The sequence below is a fragment of the Nansenia antarctica genome, assembly GCF_963989245.1.
Source record: "Nansenia antarctica genome assembly, chromosome: 3".
Classification (NCBI taxonomy): domain Eukaryota; kingdom Metazoa; phylum Chordata; class Actinopteri; order Argentiniformes; family Microstomatidae; genus Nansenia; species Nansenia antarctica.
Genome location: NC_137688.1, coordinates 61581432 through 61605732, shown reverse-complemented (window position 1 = coordinate 61605732; position 24301 = coordinate 61581432). Strand labels below are relative to the sequence as shown.

The following is a 24301-nucleotide window of genomic DNA, read 5'->3' as shown; positions in this document are numbered from 1 at the left end:
GAATTCAGCGAATTCCGTTTTATCCTCGAGGACAACAAAGCGCAAAACATCCGGACCGACAGACGCCTCGACAAGGTAGCTTTTCCCTTACCCTTCCTTTATTCATCACATCTGTCTGCCACTTCTTTATTCATCACATCTGTCTGCTACTTCTCTCCGAAACAAAGTGCATTGATCGACTCCCCTTTTCCTTTCAATCCGTTTCACCGGATTGTAGTTCCGTTTCCCTGCATAGTGGTTGTTTACATTGTGGGTTGGTGTCTCTGCTTTGGGTTAGGGTTACCGTCATTTTGGATCGGTAGCTCCGGTATTGTGGTCAGTGTTAATGTTTGTTTCTTTATACCATAACAAACCAGGTTTGGTAGGTTTAAGCCTCCCTTTTTAATTCCAATACAATAGGCTAACTTGCCGTCAGGCTACAACATGTAAACATTCAAGTATAGACTCTTTCACACTTAGTAGGCTACCCTGTAAATTACATGGAAACCCAACCCGGGTCCACCAGTGATTTTTCGCCGTTCACACATGAGCTAAACGCTGGAAGATTGCCGGGTTGCGTCTTTTCACACACGTCCCAGGTTCAACTGGATGCCGAACTGGAAGGTAGTAGATGTGAATTCGAACAGGCGCATGAGACTGCCATATACCATATATATATATATCTGCCATATATCATACCTCCGTTTTAGATCATATTTTTCACATTCATTTAACAGCGAGTCAACTCTTATTATGCTTACCATCACCATCAAGTCCGCTCGCCAACTAAAGCCCTTGATTACCATTGATATAAACATACTATACTAGTCCGAAAGCACAGTATGGGAGAACTTGGTGATAGTGCCTGCAGCACAGCTGTGGGAGGAGATGATGTGTGTGCTCACTGCTCCATAATGTGTCTATATCACAAAATGTACATTTGATAAGTAAGTAATCTAGCTACCTATGATTGGAAATGAAGTAGTATCCAGTTGTGGAATTATATTGATCACTACTTTGGCTGATGAGATGTGGGTTAAGCCAACTCTGTAACATTAGCGGAGCAAACCAAAAGTAGTGAGAAACTCCTCGCTGTGATTGGTTAACTTGTTCCATGTGAAAACGTCTTGTGTCAGTCATACGTAACCCTTTGTGTGTCAGACCAGGCAATGTTCAGGCTTCTGTTCACACCTAAGGCTTCCCTGTAAATTCCATGGAATTATACAAGGTCCTGACCAGGGAAAATGCCTGATCGCATTTCCCTGCAAGTCGTGTTCACACATACACCATACTAGGTAAATTCCATGGAATCTACTGGTAAGGCTCGTATGAAAGGGCTTTATGTGACAACTGCGCATGCTTAACTCTCCCGGTGCATACTGGGAACTGGAGTCCAAATGTTATTAACACATAACACCACATCTTCCCCCCTATAGGTGGAAGTACTTTTTCCTATGCATTCTGATTACTCTTAACCAATCATTTGTTTCAATACTCGGTATGCATTATATCTTTCCCCTTACTTCTATTCTTATTCCTTAAGAGAAAAGAATCAATCAACAAATGTTCAAAACTACATAAAATACAGTTGTCAGTTTTCTCATATTATAACTATAACTTTACTTATTATGAACAGTCCTTATTGCTTTTCAACAATTCTCATTCAGTCTCTCTGTGATCGCTTAATACACCTCTAATACACCTAGACTGTCCCTCAGCAGCTGGTGGTCTGGGTGCAACTATCAGACCATTGCCAGTGTGGTTCTTCTGCCCGTTGATTTAGGCAGTTCTGAAGTGTCCTGATCCGTCACTTCTTCACATCAGTCGATGGACCTATCGCTAAGCCACGCCCCAAAATAGAAATTGTCCAATCATATCACAGCAAAAGTCTCGACAGGCAGAAAACTCGGACAAACAACTGACTGATATCTGATGGTGAATTTGCTCCAGTATTGTCTATTACTTGCTGTGGTAAATCCGAAATAAGAAATTTGCCAACTTTGCCCGCCATTGAAAGTCATTGAATGTCATTCAGTCACGGTCGGTCAGTCACTGTCAGTGAAGCGTTGTTTGTTTGTCTGAGTTTTCAAAGGGGGCGTGGCTTAGCGATAGGTCCATTGCAGTCGAAGATCGGTGCGATTCCTCCTCAGAGCTGATCCGCACTCTGTCTGGATCCTGCAGGACCGTGGACCGACTTCTTCCTCGACATGTCCTTGCTGCATCCATGTACCAGCGGAGAAGTCACTGAGACGTACACTGTCTCCAGGCTTCAGGTCGGGCAGTCGTTTCGCTCTCGTCATGTAGCTGTTTTTGTCTCTCCTTAGCGTGTTTTACTTTGTGTGCTCCCTTGCGCATCAACAAGTCCTTGTGCATCGGTAGGTTGGTGCGTATGTGCCGTCCCATTAGGATTTGTGCTGGTGATAGACCGTTCTGCAGTGACACGGCGCTCCTGGAGATCATCAAACCTTTCTGAAAGTCTTTTGATCTTGAGTAATTTGGACTCGAGGTAGAGTGTTGGAATCCCCACTCCCTGGCGAAGGAAGCAAACTCTTCGCTGCTTGAAAACTGCGGGCCATTGTCTGAAAACAGTTCACAAGGGATTCTGTGTCTCGCGAACACAGTCTTGAGGTAGCTGCATAACTGCTTTGCTAGATGTAGATTGCAGTGCTCCAACTTCTGGATAGTTAGAGAAGTAGTCTGTGACTACGATGTAACTCTTTCCATTACAGTCAAACAGGTCAGCTCCCACTTTGTAGTCAGGCCTGGTAGGCACAGGATGAGGCATCGGTGGCTCTGCTTGCTGCTTTGGTCTGTAGGTAAGGCAAAGTTCACATGACGCTGTTGTCTGGCTTATGTCCTGATTGATTCTGGGCCAGTACATCGCCTCTCTTGCTCTGCGTTTGCACTTTTCCTCACCTAAATGTCCTTCATGTATCTTTTGTAGCATTTCTTTTCTTTGCGTAGTGACGCTGGTATGACTGAAACTTGCTTCCCTTGAACACTATGTCATCCACTACTGTGAGCTCAGCTCTGCACATCCAGTAGCCCTGTATTCTCTTTGGACAGTTTGTTTTGTTTGCAGGCCATCCTTTTAGTATTATTACTCTTTGAGCTCTTTCATTGTTTCATCTGATTTGGTTTCTTTTCTGATCTGCTCGGTTCTGTCAGCAGACACAGGGAGTGATGTCACTATCGTGTCCACGTATGCCTGTTCTGAGCTTTTCTCTTCGTCTGCACTTTCCTGCTTATCGACTGATCTTGAAAGGGTATCGGCAGTGAACATGTACTTCCCCGGTGTGTATTTCATATTTACATCGTACCGTTGCAGTCTGATTAAAATGCGCTTGACCAGGTTGAGCTTTTCACATGCACTGATCCCAAGAATTGGCTGTAAGCTCTTATCCACTATCAGTAGCTGTCTTGAACTGTCATCCCTTGCTTTTGATGGTAACTATACAGCTCCCCTTGACTGGTACATTTTCTCCAGTATTGTCACCTTCATCTTTACATGATGTATCTTGCTCTTTACTATCAGTGTTTTGTAGTCATTTATAGATAACAGGTTTACCTGGGCTCCAGTATCAAGCTTGAATGGTATGATTGTCTTGTTTACAGTCAAGGGCACAATCCATTCAGCTTTGTCAGCATTGCAAGTCTCCGTCTGCACACTGTCCACGAACAAATTCATCCTCCTCTTTTTCAACTGTGTGGACTTTATTCTTTGAAGCCCCTGTACAGCATTTTGAGAAATGATTCTTCCTCCCGCAGTTGTTACACGGCTATGCTGGACATGATCTGGGTTTGTGACTGCCTCCGCATTTACCACATTTGAACTCAGTAGCTTTCTCTCTTGGTTCCTATCGCTTGGTAAATCGTTTGTTATGCTGCTGTTCTCTTTTCACAGCATGCACGGCTGTCTCTTCCCTGCGCAGCTCCTTTGCCTGGGTGCACGGGTGGTCTCTGCTGTTTTCCAGTGTCTGTCAATGCATTCTCACGTAGCAGTATCTCTCAGAGAGCATTATCTGCTGTCCCACAGTCAATTCTGTCTCTGACTAGTGAGTCCTTTAGGTTTCCAAATTCACATGTTTTGCTCAGTGTGTGAAGCTCTGCCAAGTACTGATCAAAATGTACTCCTTGTTTCTGACCACAGGTGAAAAATGTGTATCTCTCAAACGTTATGTTCTGGCTTGGTACAAAGTACTCTTCAAACTTTGCCATTAGTATTAGGGTTAGGGTCAACGTTAGGTTAGCCTCGTCAAGCTGAAAGCTATTATAGATGTCCAGAACATCTTCTCCAATATGTAGAAAAAATGGACGCTTTCAGTTTTTCATCATTACCCCCAGCTCCACTTGCAGCTAAGTATATGTTAAATCTTTGCTGGAAACGTTTCCAGTTATCAGCAAGATTACCAGTCACCTGCATACAGGTGGGTGGAGTAAGCGTATCCATGACGACAGGTTGAGGCACAGGGATTCCCAATACTTCAATAGCTTGGTTGTCTCCGGGAACAATATTATCATCTGCTTGTGTTAACTGTTCCTCTGTTTCACTATCACTGGCACTACCGGCAGTCTCTGGCTCTGGCTCCCTCACCCGATGTGTACCCTATCTCTGGCTCCCTCTCGTGATGTGTAGGCTATCTCTGGCTCCTCACGTGATGTGTAGGCTATCTCTGCTATCCCTCTCGTGTGCAGCGGTTGTTTAGTTTTCAATCGCGGCTCTTTTGCAAATTGAAGAGTACTTTCTCACTTTGCCCTGTCTTCCTGGCCAACATCCACTTCTGACACCATGTTATGTTTGTTTCTTTATACTATAACAAACCAGGCGTAGGTCTACATCTTAACCCTAAACCCAATTTATTAGGGATGCTCCGATCTGGATTTTTGGGGCCGATACCGATCACCGATTTTTTCCCTCAAGATCAACCGATACCGATACCGATACCGATTTTAAAAAAAATACATAACTGTAGGCCTACTGACTGGATAGCCTACATATTTTTTGCTTTTTAGACAAAAGTTTTGATCCATTAGGCACCAAGCAAACGCAGACCCATTTTTATGGCATAGTAAAAGTCTGGCCTATCACCCAGTTAGGGCCTGAAGCCCAAGTCAGTCGATATGGCTGTATAAAAGACATCATAAACGTGGCCTTCATGGTTTACATACTGTTACGTCCTCCTATGTTTTCTGTTCAGTTATCTGTCTTCCCCAGGGGAAAAAAAAAAAAAAAAAAAAAAAATCGGTTTTTGCGATCGGCCATTTTTACCGATCACCGATCGAGTCATTTGGAGTGAAATCGGCCGATTTAAATCGGTGGCCGATAAATCGGAGCATCCCTACAATTTATACTTCTGCTCCGAATTTACGCGCGGCTACGCCGTAGCCTACGCAAGGGCTCTCCCAATTTATAGTTCTGCGTTGGTCGGTCTGCGTCCCGTTGGTCGGTCTGCGTCGCGTTGGTCGGTGTACTCAATTTTTTTGTTATGCTTGTTGTAAAGAATATGTCTATAATGCATTGAAATGACAATAAGTAATTACAGAAAAAGTAAATGACATTTCTGTCATGGCTTCCGCATTTTGGCCTACGAGAGAGTCGGAATCATGTGCTACCAAGCGGACCAATCACAGTGCTTACGGTCTGCGTAGGCATTGGTGCGTACGTAGTTACATTTTTGGAGAGGTGCGCATGAGCCTACAGCGTAGGCTCCGGGCCTACGCAGGCTACGGCGTAGGCTACGCCGTAGATTTTACGCAGAAGTATAAATTGGGCTTTACCCTCCTACCTCTTAACCCTAAGCCCAATTTATACTTCTGCGCCGAATTTACGCGCGGCTAGCCGTAGCCTACGCAAGGGCTCTCCCAATTTATAGTTCTGCGTTGGTCGGTCTGCGTCGACTCGCCCTGCAATTACACTGTCACATCGCTAATTGGCAGTGTGTTTTCTATGCCCCTGTACTGTGCTTCTTCCGGTTAGGGTAGGTACTAGAGTTTCCTGCCCTCTGCTATCGCTATCTGTGTGACAATGGCGAGTGAAATGGAGCAGGCCATAATGGAGTTGGAGCTTATATATACTGAACAACAGAGGATCATACTCAATCATATGATACGCAATAGAAGATGTTTCAAATATGGCGGTCTAGCAGCGGTCTAGCAGCGGATGAGAAGCGGAAGAAAGAAGTCGGAATCATGTGACCCTACCAAGCGGACCAATCACAGTTCTTACGGTCTGCGTAGGTGTGCTGTGTAGTTAAATTTTCTGAGAGGTGCGCGAAAAGGTACGGCGTAGGCTCCCGGCCTACGCAGGCTACGGCGTAGATTTTACGCAGAAGTATAAATTGGGCTTAACCCTCCTACCTCTTAACCCTAACCCTCCTCTACATCTTAACCCTAACTCTTCGCTACCTCTTTGTGTTAAAAAACTGAGCCTTGTTCTCTTCGGTCATTAGCACATCTGTAATGCGTGTTTCTGTAATGCGTGTTTCTGTAATGCGTGTTTCTGTAATGCGTGTTTCTGCGCTGAAGCTGCACTTCTCTGTGACAGCTCCAACCTTGCAACAGTATCGCTACAATCGTGTCGTTATAAAAAATTTCATTTCAACTAAAACTAACTTAGACTGAATGGATGTATCTTAACAAGGTGTAGCTATTGAACATAAATAGGTCTTATAGCTTCTTCTGTTTATTATTATTAAGTTAGAGATCATAGTTGTGTATACCCCTTCATGGACAATGAGTTATACAATATTGTGCTGCTTACGTGATTGGGTGTTATGGTTAAGAATGACTTGCTGCTTTAGGATCACTGGCCTGCAAACCTTAACCCTGACCTGCTAACCCTAACCCTGACCTGCTAACCCTGACCTGCTGCTAACCCTGACCTGCTAACCCTAACCTGCTAACCCTGAACAATGTGTAGTGGTGTAGAGGTCGTAAACTCAGCTGTGTGGGTCTGAGGGTTAGGGTTAGGTGTGTGGGGGGTTAGGGTTAGGTATGTGGGTTAGGTGTGTGGGTTAGAGTTGGGTGTGGGGGGGTTAGGGTTAGGTGTGTGGGTTAGGGTGTGAGGGGTTAGGTGTGTGGGGTGGTTAGGGTTAGGTGTGTGGGTTAGGGTTAGGTGTGTGGGTTAGGTTTAGGTGTGTGTGGGTTAGGGTTAGGGGTGTGGGGGGTCTGAGGGTCAGAAGTTAAGAACTTCATGGTCCCTCAGGACAGGATGATTTTATTAGTCTGCAGTTATAAACTGTCTTTACTGAGCCATCATAATGGATGTCTATTAGCTTTACTTAAAGGGATGTCTAATGTCTATTAGCTTTACTTAAAGGGATGTCTATTAGCTTTAATTAAAGGGATGCCTATTATCTTTACTTAAAGGGATACCTATTAGCTTTACTTAAAAGGATGTCTCTTAGCTTTAATTAAAGGGATCTATTAGCTTTACTTAAAGGGATGCCTATTAATGAGCACTTTGAACGTTTGCAGGAAAAACGCTATACAAATAAAAAGTTTTTATTATTAGCTTTAATTAAAGGGATGTCTATTAACTTGAATTAAAGGGATGTCTATAATCTTTAATTAAAGGGATGTCTATAAGCTTTAATTAAAGGGATTGTGTGTTTTGCCTCCTGCTGCATAGCTGGTAGTTGCCAAATATGAGGCGTAGAGACAGGCAGGCAGGCAGGCAGGCAGACAGGCAGCGAGTGTGTGTGTCTGTGCGTGTGTCTATTTGGTGTGTCAGGGCAGAGAAGGCAGGCGGCCCAGATGTTTCACCTGGATGTCAACGTTCAGTATACATACACACACACACACACACACACACCAGCTCTCTGAATTCCTCTGGCCGAGTCAGAACAGTTGAAGGCAGATGTGCAGCTGAGAATCTTTAAAATCCCAAATACAGAGTACCAGAGTTAGGTTTATGGTTAATGTACCCAGGGTTAAGCCTGACCCTAACCCTGACCCCAACCAACCCTGACCCTAACCAACCCTGACCCTAACCATAAGCCTGTAGAGGTCTGGAAAAAGGTATTGTGGACAGGTCAGACGATTATGACCATGAACCAGAGTGGTCTCCCCCGTCTCTCTCTCTCCCCCTGTCTCTCTCTCTCTCTCTCTCCCCCCCACTTCTCTCTCTCCCCCCATCTCTCTATCTCTCCCCCTGTCTCTCTCTCCCACCTCTCTCTCCTCCACCTCTCTCTCCCCCCAGTCTCTCGCTCTCCTGTCTCTCTCTCTCTCTCTCCTCCCGTCTCTCTCTCGGCCCCCCGTCTCTCTCTCTCCCCCCGTCTCTCTATCTCTCCCCCTGTCTCTCTCTCTCTCCCTCTGTCTCTCTCTCTCTCCTCCACCTCTCTCTCCCCCCAGTCTCTCTCTCTGTGTCTCTCTCTCTCCCCCGTCACTCTTTCCCCTGTCTCTCTCCCTCCCCATCTCTCTCTCTCCCCCGTCTCTCTCTCTCTCTCCCCCTGTCAATTTACAATTTTGAGGGCTTTATTGGCATGGAAAACATACGTTTACATTGCCAAAGCAAGTGTGAAGGTAAAAACAAACAGAAACAAAGTGTAATGTATGACTAGAATAAATGATTTATGATTTGATTTATGATTTATTTAAAATAGGACATTGATTAGCAGACATACTGTAAATGAGGCAGAATTAGCCTAGCAGGCTAGCTTTCGTCTGCTGTCCCTGGCCAGATTTTAAGAGGCAACCCAAAATATAAAAATACATACATACGCTGCCAAATATAGAAGATAACATATCAAGAAGAGGACAAATAACTCAGAAGACAGATAACAAAAATGACTTACAAAACAAATTACCAAACCTGGACAAAAACTAACACAGCAGACAATTACCATACAATAATCGCAAACTAGAGCAAGCTCAAACAGAACAAACAAACCCATACTTAACACAAAAGATACAAAAGGACAAGACAGAACAGTTTGCAAGATGCAACACGGAAGACTACTGGTGTAGCCTACAGGGGGAGAGATAGAGAGAGAGACGAGGGGCGAGAGAGAGAGACACAGAGAGAGAGACGGGAGGAGAGAGAGAGAGACAGGAGAGCGAGAGACTGGGGGGAGAGAGAGGTGGAGGAGAGAGAGAGGTGGGAGAGAGAGACAGAGGGAGAGATAGAGAGAAACAGGGGGAGAGAGAGAAGTGGGAGGGAGAGAGAGAGAGAGAGACAGGGAGAGAGAGAGAAGTGGTGCTTGTCAAGCAGCCATATTTTTAGCTGCCGAGAAAAGGAATGGTAGATGCCGAGTTCTCTAATGTGGACTGGTACTAAGTTCCATTCCTGTGAAGCCTTCACTGAAAAAGCAGAGTGGCTAAATGCACTTTTCCTAATAGGAACAACACAGTCTCCTCGAGCTGAGCCTCTAGTTATCCTGTCAGTGTTTGACCTCCGCGTAATGAATGTCCGAAGTGGAGGGGGCGCTGTGTTATGCAGGATTTTAAAGACAAGACCAGGGTTTGACGCTTACCTTTTCCCCAGGTAGCACTGTGCTACCATGTCAAAAAATTTAGTAGCACACCAACAATTTCAGTAGCACAATGAAAATTGCGCAATTTTCGTATGACGACAACAAATTATCATAATCATAACATATCAGAATTATCATAACCGGCTCTTGGCCGTAATAAAAATGGAGACTCACACAAATGATTCATGAATAAATAAATAATTAAGCCCAGGCGAGATAGTGGGCGGAATTGATCTTCACAGCAAGGTCTTCTCTCATGGCATCCGCTATCTGCCCGATCATGTCAGCGCATCGTTTGTCATTACTATAGGTTGGATTTAATTCAACGCCATTTTTCTTGTGAAGGGCGAATAATTTGTGGAATTTAATAAATGGGATCTCTTCTTTTGCCACGTAGTAAGCGATGTTAAACTTTAACTTGAGCTGTCTTTTAATTTCCTCACTGGAGCTAGCCTTCTGGCGTCCAACAGCTTTCTCAAGGGGCTTGTTCTGAGCTGACATGAAAGCTTCCCTGCATTTCACATGTGTGCGAGACAGACCATGTTTTTTCACTGTGTCGCGTTTCAGCTGTGCGTCTCCTGACACAAACGCGGTCTTTCCAGCTAACTTCATGTGGGCGACACACCACTTGCAATACATCTTCCCTTCCTTCAGCAACAGCCACGGGAAAGATGTTTGCCACTCGGCACTGTACCTGTAGACCTTTGTCACTTTTGTCAGACCAGACTTCGCGTTGGCAGTGGCACCGCCATTATCACCGCGTGGATAATGACCTTCCCCCTCCCCTGACACACTTTCTGACCGGGCGCTCTCCTCCTCGCTTTCCCCGTCTCTGTTTTCTTCGTCACTCTCGTCTCCAGCTGTAATGTTGACTCCACTACCCCCCTCTACCTCCTCTCTGTCTGGAACGGTGCTAACATTAGCCTTGCTAAAGTATGCCGTAATCCAGTGTTTCCTCCAGGAATTTTTACCATGGTGGCGGGTAGTGCTGACCGCGCGCGCGATTTTTCGCGTGCACGCGCATGAAACGCGCACGCGCGCTCAAAACAACGACGTCATTTCAGCCAAAACTCGAAAATAAAATGTTTTCCTGTAAATTAAAAACAAGGGTAGTCCGTCCGTCCGTCCCTCTCTGGAATGGAATGGAATGGACTTTATTTGTCATTGCTACAGTACAGGTACCAGACAACGAAATGGTCCATTAAATAAAATGACACGGTTCAAATGTTCACGCCGGCAGTCCGGCTCTCACACATACTGGCAGCGTCCCGGTCTGACTTAGCTCTCGTTTGTGCACGGCTTTCTTTCTTTCCTTCCTTCCTTCCTTCCTTTATGTGAAGTGGCCGGTCCCGGGCACAGCTGCCTCGCATCCGCTCAACGAGCCCGGCGGTTCGGTGCTGCGCTGATTAGCGGATGCGGGACAGCTGTGTGAGCGGATCGCTCCATCTCTCATCTTGATGAAGATGAATGATCTTTATTGTCATTGTAACAGGTACAACGTAATTTAAATGAGGAATCACAAAACAGTTTTGCAAGCGCGTCGCTTCGCGCTTGTGGGTGTGTCTAGCGCTGTGAAGGTCTGAAAAGCGGCCTAAATCTTTTTTTTTTTTTTTGGGTTGAGAAATCTGCATGGTGGCGGAGGAAATTCCATCGTGGCGGACCGCCACGATGAAATGCATGTAGAGGAAACACTGCGTAATCGGATTCATTTTAACAGCGGTCTTTTTCTGACAGGATTTTCAAATGTAAATGCCGCTTGTTGTGCTTGCGGGTCACGTGTCTGTTTTTTTTCTTCTTCTGTTTTCAAAGGATTGCATTGGTTTAGATGCGCTGTGATCTTATTAACGAACATAAGATTGACTGCGCATGACAGTAGTTCAGCTTTTAAAAAAAAAAAAAAAAAAAAAACTTTTTTTTTTTTTTTTTTGTCGCACTGGTGCGATTGAATGTATTTCCAAGTCGCACAGAAATATATTCACTCGCAAATGCGACCAAAACAGTCGCACTGTCGAACCCTGGACAAGACAGAGATTCCTATATTTTATTACATTATCCCAACTTAAAATATTATGTTTTCTTAAGATGGAGTAATGATGTGTGTTTGGTTTCTTAAGTTGTCCAGCACTTTAAGAGTTTGTTTATACAGGGTTTCAATTGGTTTGAGTGTTGTTTTGTTTGCTTGTGCCAGGCTGGTGAGACAGTTAGGGATGCTCCGATCTGGATTTTTGGGGCCGATACCGATCACCGATTTTTTCCCTCAAGATCAACCGATACCGATACCGATTTTTTTTAAAATACATAACTGTAGGCCTACTGACTGGATAGCCTACATATTTTTTGCTTTTTAGACAAAAGTTTTGATCCATTAGGCACCAAGCAAACGCAGACCCATTTTTATGGCATAGTAAAAGTCTGGCCTATCACCCAGTTAGGGCCTGAAGCCCAAGTCAGTCGATATGGCTGTATAAAAGACATCATAAACGTGGCCTTCATGGTTTACATACTGTTACGTCCTCCTATGTTTTCTGTTCAGTTATCTGCCTTCCCCAGGAAAAAAAAAAAAAAAAAAAAACGGTTTTTGCGATCGGCCATTTTTGCCGATCACCGATCGAGTCATTTAGAGTGAAATCGGCCGATTTAAATCGGTGGCCGATAAATCGGAGCATCCCTAGAGACAGTATGTGAGATGATCATTGTGTCCGTGTATAACCTGGCTGCAGCTATGGTCATTGAACTCCTAATAAATCTCAAATTGGAGAAATTAAACTTTACCCTCTGACAGACCTTCTTCACGTGACATTTAAACGACAATTGTGAGTCAATCATAATGCCCAGATATTTATATTCTGTGACAGTCTGTAGTTTCTCATCAGATAAAAATATTTAAATTATTAAACAGAGCTGCGTATATAGTCATGGACAAAAATATTGGCAGCTGAAAACCTATGCGTGAGTCCACCACCGGTTGCGAGGGTGGGTGGACACACCCTGGTTTGATGTAGAGGGAGGTTTATAGTAGCAATGGAGTTGAAGTGTTGCATGTATCGCTGGGGCTCTTTTTGAGGTCCAAGATCGTGTGTAACCCCATCCACATGCTACGTGGGTTATTGCTGCTTAGTTGTGCCTCTATGTCTTTGCTGTAATCCTTTTTGGCTGGAAGTAAATGCTGTTCTGGGGCGCTTAGGTGGCGTAGCGGGTTAAGCGTTGACCATGTAACCACAGGGTCCCCGGTTCGATTCCGCACAGTCTGTCTTCCCTTGGGAGCCAGGTTTGCCTGTGCTCACTGAGTCTGTACATAGTCAAGGATTTCCTTAGTTTTGGATCAGTCACAGTAATCAGGTATCCTGCCACTGTGTATTCTCTGTTTCTACCCAAATAGCATTCGATTTTGCTCAGGTTTTTGGTTGATTCTTTCCAGTATGTGTCAGGTAATTATTTTCTTTTTGTTTTCTTATAATTTGGTTTACTCTAATGGGGTTTCTGTCTGGTGGCTCTGCTTGTGTTTGTAAACAGAGTCCCAAAACCAGCTGGCTGAGTGGGCATCTCCATAGAGTCTCTCTGTAGGTAAGGGCTTTGTTGTGGAGCAGGTCAGGTTCGCTTTCTTTTAGGTGATTATAAAATGTAAACGCTCTCTTTTGAATTTGTATAATTATTGGGTATCGTCGTAATTCTGCATGCATTATTTGGTGTTTTCCGTTGGCTACAGAGAATGGATTTGCACTCTCTCTCTCCCCCGTCTCTCTCTCTCTCCTCCCGCCTTTTCCCTCCCTTAGGGTTAGGGTTAGGTACATACATAGGGTTAGTGTTACTGTTACTGTATGTTCAACTGTATGTCAATATGGCTGGAGCGCTAAAGCTAACTGTCTGTCTGTCTGCCTCCCTCCCCCCCCCACCCTCCTCTCTCCCCCCACCCTCCTCTCCCCCCCCTCCCTCTTCTCTTCCTCCTGTTCCCTTCTTCCTACAGAGGAGTAGTAAATGAGTGCATCAGGGAGAGGGAAGACCATGGCCCAGAGCCCTGCCAGCCTCCCAGTCCGTCCAAGCCTCCTCCCAGTCTCTCACAGCACGGAGGGGGACGTCACTGCCCCCACCTCCACCACCGCCCCCACCTCCACCACCGCCCCCACCTCCACCACCACCTCTACCCCCACCCTCAACTCCACCCCCACCCCCACCTCCACCTCCGCTGCCCCCACCTCCGCCGCCCCCCCACCCAGAACGCTGGCCATGCTGCAGAGGACCGCTCCAGCTAGGGAACAGCCCCCGCCTTCCGTCCTCCCTTCCTCTTCTCCTCCTCCCCCTCCCCCCCAGTCTCCCCCTTCCCCCCAGTCCCCCCAGCCCTCCCAGTCTCCCCAGTCTCCCTGCTGCTGCCGCTGCCCGTTCCACCCCCCTCTCTGCTGCCATGGCGGGAACCAGCAGGAGTGCAACGTTTTCCAGAGTCAAGCCCAGGCCCCCCTCCCTCCCCTGCTCCATGCCCAGGGCCCCCCCCCTCCCCTGCTCCATGCCCAGGGCCCCCCCCCTCCCCTGCTGCCAGGCTCCTGCCCCGGCTGCCTGCAGGCATCTCCTCCTCCCCCCCCCTGTCTGCATCACCAGCGCTGGCAGCAACGTCTCCAGAACCAGCCCACTGTCCCTGGCCTCAGGTACCTTACAGAGAGACAGTGTGTGTGTGTGTGTGTGTGTGTGTGTGTGTTTCCCCATACCTCAGGCACATCTCAGCCTCTCCAACAGAAGCTCTTTCATTGCGTTTCCCTGCCGACCGGCTGAACCTTTACTCCTCCGTCCCAGTGTTAAAGGTGATGTTGGGTGTTAAAGGTGGTGTTAGAGGTGGTGTAGGGTGGTGGTAGAGGTGGTGTTAAGGTGGTTCAACACCCTAACACCACCTCTAACACCACCTCTAACACCACCTTTAACACCACCTGTAACACCACCTGTAACACCCTAACACCACCTTTAACACCACCTGTAACACCACCTGTAACACCCTAACACCACCTGTAACACCACCTCTAACACCCTAACACCACCTCTAACACCCTAACACCACCTCTAACACCACCTGTAACACCACCTTTAACACCACCTGTAACACCACCTCTAACACCACCTGTAACACCCTAACACCACCTCTAACACCACCTGTAACACCACCTGTAACACCACCTGTAACACCACCTGTAACACCACCTGTAACACCACCTGTAACACCACCTCTAACACCACCTGTAACACCACCTCTAACACCACCTGTAACACCACCTGTAACACCACCTGTAACACCACCTCTAACACCACCTGTAACACCACCTCTAACACCACCTTTAACACCCTAACACCACCTGTAACACCACCTCTAACACCACCTGTAACACCCTAACACCACCTGTAACACCACCTGTAACACCACCTCTAACACCACCTGTAACACCCTAACACCACCTGTAACACCACCTCTAACACCACCTCTAACACCACCTCTAACACCACCTCTAACACCACCTCTAACACCACCTTTAACACCACCTCTAACACCACCTGTAACACCACATGTAACACCCTAACACCACCTGTAACACCACCTCTAACACCCTAACACCACCTTTAACACCACCTGTAACACCGGAGGACGTTATATTGGGGTTCACATACTCCAACCTACGCTGTGAATGTTTGAATGATGTATTCATTCAAGAACAATACAATAATTAGTGTGTTATTAGTTCAAACAGATTGTGTTTTTTCATTACTGTAACTTAGATGAAGATCAGACCGTATTTTAAGACAAATGCAGGTCATTCCAAAGGGTTCACTTACTTTTCCTTGCCACTGTATATATTCAGACCCCTTCACTTCCACAGCATTACGTTTAGTGCAAATCCAGCACATGCAATGCTGTTTCTGCACCATCTCTCGTGTGAAGAATAGTGGAGCTGCATCAAGTTATGGGTATATTTGTCACTGGCAGGGACTGAGGAGTTTGGAGTTGTAGTGACATCCTAATCTACACAGTGTGTAATTGATTCCTATGCAAATCAGAGACCCTATAAAAACAAATATATGAATTCCAAAATCACATGAACTATTATTCCTGCATTAAGATGGACTCAATTATTGAATAATTTATTGATGACATGTGTCATGGCAAAGGGTCTGAATACTTACGTACATGGGGTATTTCTTGTATATCTCAAACGTGTTTTCACTTTGTCATTCTGGTGTATTGTGTGTGGATTGATGGCAAATTTTAATTTATTCCATTTAATTAATCGATTGAGTATAACAACATGTGGAAAAGTTATGGGGTCTGAATACTTTCCGAATGCACTGTAGATAGAGATACAGTACGGTATATAGATGGATTGATAGATAGATTGATATATAGAGGTATAGTTATAGATAGATACTCCATAGCAGACACACACCCTCCCTCCCTCCCTCCCTGCATCCCTCCCTGCCTCCCTCCCTCCCTCCCTGCTCCCCTCCCTCCCTCCCTCCCTCCCTCCCTCCCTCCTCATGTCCAGATTTAGCAGCAGAACCACAGGCCAGCAGTAAACTCGGTCATGTGATCATACTATTATTGACTCTGTCAGATCGTCTCCATGGTAGCAGGCCACTGTGGTGGGGGGCGAGGTCTGAATGAAGAGCAGATGTGTGTCTGTGTGTTTGTGTGTGTGTGTGTGTGTGTTTGTGTGAGAGAGAGTTTCTGTGACCCTCATGTTGAACAGATCTCTATTTACTAAACAGGTCTCTCCTAACCCTAACCCTTGTTCTTGTCCTGGTAACAAGGGTACTAACCCTACCCCTGGTTGTTGCCCTGGTAACAAGGGTACCAACCCTATTGCTAACCCTGGTTGCCCTGCTACCATGGTTGTTTCAGTCTCATAACTAAACCTTTCAACTGCCGATCGCTTTTAATGGCGGTACTACGACTATGAGGGTTGGGGTTGGGTTGGGTTTGGGGTTGGGGTCAGTTGCTGCTGAGAAGCGCTTCATGAAAAAAACACATCCTCCAGTTGGCACGGATACTGGGACCAGGTCTGTTATTGATTGGCTGTTGCTTTGACTCCTAAATGGAAACCTGATTTATCTCTTCTTGTTCTCAGCCCTCCCAGGCCATTTCGATTCCCCAAAAGGTAAGACCTGCCAAAAACGTTTTCTGTGTGTCTGTGTCTGTGTGTCTGTGTCTGTGTGTGTGTGTGTGTGTGTGTGTGTGACCCCTGCTGAGCTGTCATTCCTCTGTAGTGAGTCATCAGTACTCTCTTAATAGATAAACCATGTTGGGAAATCTGGTCTCCATGGTTTCTGTCTCCATGGTTTCTGTCTCCATGGCTTCTGTCTTGCGTTAAAGTGACCTGTGATTAGATGCGTGATGGATGTTGCAGTGGCAGACAGCAGCTACACACACACACACACACACACACACACACACACACACACACAGACACACAGTGGAAGACAGCAGCTCCATCCACATACATGGTTTAGGGGGTTAGGGGGGTTGGGGTTAGAGGGGTAAGGGTGGTTGTGGGGGTTAGGGAGGTTAAGGGTGTTAGGGTGGTTGGGGGGGTTAAGGGTGTTAGGGGGGTTAGGGTTAGGGTTGGCGGGGTTGGGGTTAGGGGTGTTAGGGTGGTTGGCGGGATTGGGATTAGGGTGGTTGGGGGGGTTAGGGTGGTTGGGGGTGTTAGGGAGGTTAAGGGTGGTTGAGGGGGTTAGGGTTAGCGGGGTTGGTGTTAGGGTGGTTGGGGGGGTTGGGGTTCAAGTCAAGAGTCAAGAGTCACTTTATTGTCCCATCACTGGGAAATTTGTATTGGGCTTACACCCCACAGCAGCCAACAAAGATCAACAGACAACAAAGAGCAACAGACAATACAGAATATTAGCACACAAACAGAAGGCGGACCTGATTAAAACAAGAGTGGAAATAAAATGATAAGCAAGATAAGTTACATTCATCTGGTGCAGTTTAAAAGTTTAACAGAGTTTAACAGGTTAGCGTTTAGGGTTTAGGGTTTTCCTTCTATCACTGAGACTGCCAATGGCCCCTGGCCTGAGCTAGATTACTCTTCCTGCTACGACTGGTGGATTGATGATTCACTTGCTTAGTCAAATGTATTGATTGTAAGTCGCTTTGGAATAAGGCGTCTGCTAAATGCCAAAAATGTAAATGTGAATGTAAATGTTGAGGGGGTTAGGGTTAGGGTTGGGGGTGTTGGGGTTGGGCTTGTGCAGTCATGGCGTCAGTCTAATGAGTCTCCACTCCACAGCTATGCAGAGCTGATCGCTGATTGGCCAGTGGTGGTTCTGGGGGTGTGTACCGTCCTGATCGTTATTTGTGCTCTGGTGGGGATCGCTGTTCCAGACCTGCCTGACTTCTCAGACCCCCTACTGGTGAGGACTGGTACTGCATGTTATAACCCTACTGGTGAGCACTGGTACTGCATGTTATAACCCTACTGGTGAGCACTGGTACTGCATGTTATAATCCTACTGGTGAGCACTGGTACTGCATGTTATAACCTTACTGGTGAGCACTGGTACTGCATGTTATAATCCTACTGGTGAGCACTGGTACTGCATGTTTTAACCCTACTGGTGAGCACTGGTACTGCATGGTATAACCCTACTGGTGAGCACTGGTACTGCATGTTATAACCTTACTGGTGAGCACTGGTACTGCATGTTATAACCCTACCGGTGAGCACTGGTACTGCATGTTATACTAACCCTACTGGTGAGCACTGGTACTGCATGGTATAACCCTACTGGTGAGCACTGGTACTGCATGTTATAACCCTACTGGTGAGCACTGGTACTGCATGGTATAAGGGACACTATTGTGTGACTTTGGTCCCTAGTTGAGGGAGGTGATAAACATACAGGCTGTCTTTAGGGTTTTGAGCCGCGAGGCACCGTCATTGGTCAGCGACTGGTCACATGGAACAACATGGTGAAGAACACAGGCTACAAGGCTACGCTAGCCAACTACCCCTTTAAATATGCGGACGAGCAGGCCAAGAGGTAACACACACACACACAACCTCCTGGATATCTCTCACACACACACACACAGTATTTCTAGTGAATATGGGGGTTAGGTTCAGGTGAATATGAGGGTTAGGTACACGTGAATATGAGGGTTAGGTTCAGGTGAATATGAGGGTTATCAGGTGAATATGAGGGTTAGGTACAGGTGAATATGAGGGTTATCAGGTGAATATGAGGTTCAGGTGAATATGAGGGTTATCAGGTGAATATGAGGGTTATCAGGTGAATATGAGGGTTAGGTACAGGTGAATATGAGGGTTATCAGGTGAATATGAGGGTTAGGTACAGGTGAATATGAGGGTTAGGCACAGGTGAATATGAGGGTTAGGGTTTTCAGGTGAATCACCCTGGTCTTTAAATCATTCTAGTCACCAGGAGGACCGCTGGGCTGAAGAGCATTTTGACCGAGATAAACGCCATGCAGAATGGGACTTCAGTAAAGACAGTCTCTTCTGTGATGTCCCAGGTAATTACTTAACCTCCCTTTTTCCCTCTCCTCTCCTCCTCTCTTCTCTCCTCCTCGCTCCTCTCCTCCTCTCCCCTGTCCTCCTCTCTTCTCTCCTCCTCGCTCCTCTCCTCCTCTCTTCTCTCCCATCCTCTCCTCTCTTCTCTCCTCCACACTCCTCTCCTTTTCTCTCCTCCTCTCTCCTATTCTCTCCTCTCTTCTCTCCCATCCTCTCCTCCTCTCCTTTTCTCTCCTCTTCTCTCCTCCTCCCTTCTCTCCTCTCCCATCCTCTCTCCCATCCTCTCCTCTCCCATCCTCTCCTCCTCTCTTCTCCCATCCTCTCCTCCTCTTCTCTCCCATCCTCTCCTCCTCTCTTCTCCCCTCTCTACCATCTGGTCCTCCTCTCTTCTCCCCTCTCCCATCCACTCTTCTCCCCTCTCTCCCATCCTCTCCTCTCTTCTCCCCTCTCTCCCATCCTCTCCTCCTCTCTTCTCCCCTCTCTCCCATCCCCTCCTCCTCTCTTCTCTTCTCTACTCCTCTCCTCTCTCCCATCCTCCTTTCTCCTCTGTCTTCATGCCATACTGACAGACGTGTGTGTGTGTGTGTTTTGCAGGTGACAGGTACTCCAGACTGGTGTTCATGTCTGCAGAAGGCAGGAACCTATGGAGCCTCCAGGCCATCAAGTCCATGTGTAACCATGACAACACCCGGGTACGTGGAACACTGTGGTTAACTCACTGCCTAGCTCTGTCTGTCTGCCTGTATGCCTGTATGCTTAATGTTTTTTTAAATTTTTTATGCATCCATTATTTGTCACATTTTACAATAACCCTATGTGTAGTGGGTTAGGGTCTGGCCTAACCTGTGTGTGTGTGTGTGTGTGACCCTGTGTGTGTGTGACCCTGTGTGTGTGTCCAGGTGCGCTCCCACCCCCAGTACTGGAGCCTGTGCCAGCGGACCACAGACGCCTCCTGCTGTCCCAGCTGGACGTTGGGGAACTACGTGGCCGTCCTCACCAACCGCTCCTCCTGCCAGAGGATCACGGAGCGCGACGTCTCCCAGACGCTGAAGATCCTGCGCTCCTGCGCCAAGTTCTACCACAATGGCACCCTGGGTCCAGACTGCTGGGACTCCACCACGCGCAGGAAGGACCAGGTCAAGTGTGCCAACGTGCCCCGGAAGTGCACCAAGTATAACGCTGTCTACCAGATCCTGCACTTCCTGGTGGACAAGGACTTCCTGAGTCCCAAGAACCTGGACTACTCCGCCCCCAGCCTCAGCTACAGCATGCTCTTCTCTCCCACTGAGAAAGGCGAGACCATGATGAACATCTACCTGGATAACTTTGAGAACTGGAACTCCTCAGACGGCGTTACGACCATCACGGGGATGGAGTTCGGGATCAAACACAACCTGTTCCAAGACTACCTGCTCTCCGACACAGTGTACCCCGCCATCGCCATAGTGATCGTGCTGGTGGTGATGTGCATGTACACGCGCTCAGTGTTCATCACCTTCATGACCATGATCGCCATCATCAGCTCCCTGATCGTTTCCTACTTCCTGTACCGCATGGTGTTCAACTTCGAGTTCTTCCCCTTCATGAACCTCACGGCGCTGATCATCCTGGTCGGCATCGGCGCGGACGACGCCTTCGTGCTCTGTGACGTCTGGAACTACACCAAGTTCGACAAACCCAACTCTGAGCTGTCGGAGACGGTGGCCGTCACGCTGCAGCACGCCGCCCTCTCCATGTTCGTCACCAGCTTCACCACCGCTGCCGCCTTCTACGCCAACTACGTCTCCAACATCACCGCCATCCGCTGCTTCGGCGTCTACGCCGGGACGGCCATCTTGGTGAACTACATCCTGATGGTGACCTGGCTGCCTGCTGTGGTGGTGTTGCATGAACGCTACCTGCCAAACATGTTCTCCTGCGCTAAGCCTCCCCACCAGCAGAGGGGGCTCTGCACTAGGAGCCTCTGGGCTGGACTGTGCCACAGGGCCAACAGGTGCCTGTTCACTGTCTCTGAGGCTTCCAGGATCTTCTTTGAGAAGGTTAGTCTTTGCAGAAGTTTCTTAGTTCGCTATATATAGCCTACTATCGTATAATATGTGCTACATGCAACGTATAATAAATCATTATTACATTTCTTATATCCAGTTTTTCCTTTTTTATTGTAAACAGATTGTATTGCTAAAAGGTACAAAATGAGCTTCAGTTCAATTCTTGTAGGATATAAAAAGTTTGATTTGATGTTTTGAAGGTGCTGCCGTGCATCGTGATCAAGCTGCGCTACCTCTGGCTGTTCTGGTTCCTGGCCCTGACAGTGGGCGGAGCTTACGTGGTGTGTGTCAACCCCAGGATGAAGCTGCCGTCTCTGGAGCTGTCAGAGTTCCAGGTGTTCCGCTCCTCACACCCTTTCGAGCGTTATGACGCAGAGTACAGGAAGCTGTTCATGTTCGAGAGGGTGCGCCACGGAGAGGACCTCCACATGCCCATCACCATCATCTGGGGGGTGAACCCCGTAGACACCGGGGACCCCCTGAATCCCAAGAACAAAGGCAAGCTGATGCTGGACAGCACCTTCAACATCACCAGTCCAGACTCCCAACTCTGGATCCTCAACTTCTGCCAACGTCTGAGGAACCAGAGCTTTGTGTTCCAGTCGGAAGAGCAGGACCTGGTCAGCTGCTTCATCGAGACCTTCAAGCAGTGGATGGAGACCCATGACTGTGAGGAGGCGTCTGTCTACCCCTGCTGCAGTCAGTCCACGTTCCCCTACAAACAGGAGGTGTTTGAGCTGTGCATCAAGAAGGCCATCATGGAGCTGGACCGACGGACGGTCTTCCACCTGGACAGCAAGACGCCCGGGCCACGCTTCGACATCAACGACACCATCCGGGCCATCGTCCTGGAGTTCCAGAGCACCTTCCTCTTCACGCTGGCCTACGAGAAGATGCACCAGTTCTACGGCGAGGTGGACGGCTGGATACAGGAGGAGCTGAAGCACGCACCGCCCGGCCTGAACCATGGCTGGTTCGTCAGCAACCTGGACTTCTACGACCTGCAGGACAGCCTGTCTGGAGGCACGCTCATTGCCATGGCGCTGTCAGTGGGCGTGGCCTTCAGTGTGATGCTGCTGACCACCTGGAACGTCATCATAAGCCTCTACGCCATCCTCTCCATCGCCGGGACCATCTTTGTCACCGTGGGCTCCTTGGTGCTTCTCGGCTGGGAGCTCAACGTCCTGGAGTCCGTCACCATCTCGGTGGCCGTGGGGTTGTCCGTCGACTTTGCCGTCCACTATGGCGTGGCCTACCGCCTCGCCACAGAGCCTGACCGCGAGGGGAAGGTGGTCTTCTCCCTCAGTAGGGTGGGCTCCGCCATCGCCATGGCAGCGCTGACCACATTTGTGGCGGGGGCGATGATGATGCCCTCCACCGTCCTAGCCTACACCCAGCTGGGCACCTTCATGATGCTGATCATGTGCATCAGCTGGGCCTTCGCCACCTTCTTCTTCCAGTGCCTGTGCCGCTGCCTGGGGCCTCAGGGGACCTGCGGCCAGATCCCCCTTCCCAAGAGGTTCCAGTGCCAGGCCTACCAGGAAGGCACCTCCAACGTCCCCTTGGCCCAGGGCAAGCCTGGCACCCTGGGGAAATATCAGCTGGAGGGCAGGGGAGGGGCGGCGGAGCATTACGAGCTGGAGCCGCTGGCCAACGCCAACGCTAGGAGCGAGCAGAAACCTCCAGAAGAGCCAGAGGTCTATAACGGCCTGGCCCCCCATGTGCCCCACTGTGACCCCCTCCTTTCTCCATCTCCACAGCCGTCGATGAGCCTGCAGTGGGCCCCCTACCCTTGCACGCAGACCCCCCAAGACTTCCCCCAGTGCCCCACTCCTCAGTTCCCCCTCACAGGCAGCAGCCGAGGCCAGAGCCCGCTGGAGTGCCGTATGCACTACATCCACTGCCCCCCAGGCCACTTCCACCCCTGCTCCCAGGGCAGAGGCCCCAGACAGGCTGGCCCTCACAGCTGTCACCTCCGGAGCTATTGCCTCCAGGGGAGCCAGACACCCAGAGAGCAGCCCTCTGCCCTGGGCCCAGCAGGGAAAGAGGAGCCCCTCAGGACTGAAACCAGCTCCCCAGACGAGACACGCCCCTCTCTCACCTCCACCTGTACACCAGCTCACACACACACATGCTGCTCAGCCAATCAGGAGTCACAGAGACCAGGAGAGAAACCAGTAAACAGCAGTCAGAACGATCAGAACGTGGACATCACCACGGTGACACAAAACGACGCTCGCCATACGATGCCTAGCAACCATACGATGCCTAGCAACCAAGAGAAGTTAGAAACATCTTCTTCTCCTGTCACGCGGGAGGTCAAACAGAAGAAGAAGAAGGAGCGGAGGACAGCCTCTCTCTGTTTTAACAGGACGCTGAAAGTCAAGTGCAATTCTGTTGAGTTTAATGTGAGGAAAGCTGACGCCAATGTGCCAAAACCCTCTTCTGAAAGCTTATGTTGACAGAGAACATTTAAGAGACATATAAAGGATATTATAAACCATAGTGTCAATCCATAAAGTAATCCCATCCAGTGTACCAGTGTCTCTGTTTGGGATATGACTGACCAAGTGCCTAAATGTCTATCATGTAAAGTTATGACATACGTTATGACATACTGTTTCCTTTTTGTACTCAGACGTCTCAGATGTATCTCAGTCTGTCTACAAAGCTCTCGTCCAAACTGTTAAAGGAAAATCTTAGTGATCTGTACTACAGTTGTCTTTATTCTCTAAGACAGAATCCTGCTTGTGTCTGTTTCATGTAGCCACATGCCTCAGATCTCATATGAAAGTATCTACTGGATGATAAAAAAAGCTATTTTAATATGATTGTCTTTTTCTTTCCACTCGTCAGCATCTTGAAGGGGTTTAAAATAACAAATGGAACCTGTTGTCTGTCCTCCTGCTGCTGTGACTCGGCTGGCTACGCACACACTTACGCACCGCACACATGCACGCACACACACACACATGCATGCACGCACACACACACACACACACACACACACTAAGGGAGAGCTAATTTTTCAATGCGATGAATCAATAAATTCCAATATTTACTTTTCCACTCTAGAGTAATCATATGTGACATGGTCAATTGGTTCAGACGATTTTAATGTTCAGATTTTTATTTAGAAACATTTTACTGTATTTCAGCATTGGTGAAAATCAATGACACATCGCTAGTTAACTAACATAGCTTGTTTTGTGAGCCTGTTAACAATGTAAAGTAGTGTTATTGTTCACTAGGTAGCAGTGGGGGATTACTCACCGAATCCATTGCATTGCAATATTTT

General features: G+C 47.8%; 1 protein-coding gene across 1 annotated transcript in view; it reads left to right on the top strand.

The window, feature by feature from the left end:
• disp1 (dispatched homolog 1) overlaps window positions 1-23465 on the top strand; it is a gene marked incomplete at both ends in the record, with an annotated part of 29918 nt that extends 6453 nt beyond the window's left edge. Inside the window, 9 exon segments of the mRNA XM_080527413.1 lie at window positions 13779-13803; window positions 13806-14089; window positions 16550-16579; window positions 17711-17834; window positions 18337-18464; window positions 18860-18957; window positions 19550-19647; window positions 19855-20994; window positions 21204-23465. Of these exon segments, the coding sequence (XP_080383539.1) occupies window positions 13779-13803; window positions 13806-14089; window positions 16550-16579; window positions 17711-17834; window positions 18337-18464; window positions 18860-18957; window positions 19550-19647; window positions 19855-20994; window positions 21204-23465 (4189 nt within the window).
• Between the last annotated feature and the right edge of the window lie 836 nt (window positions 23466-24301).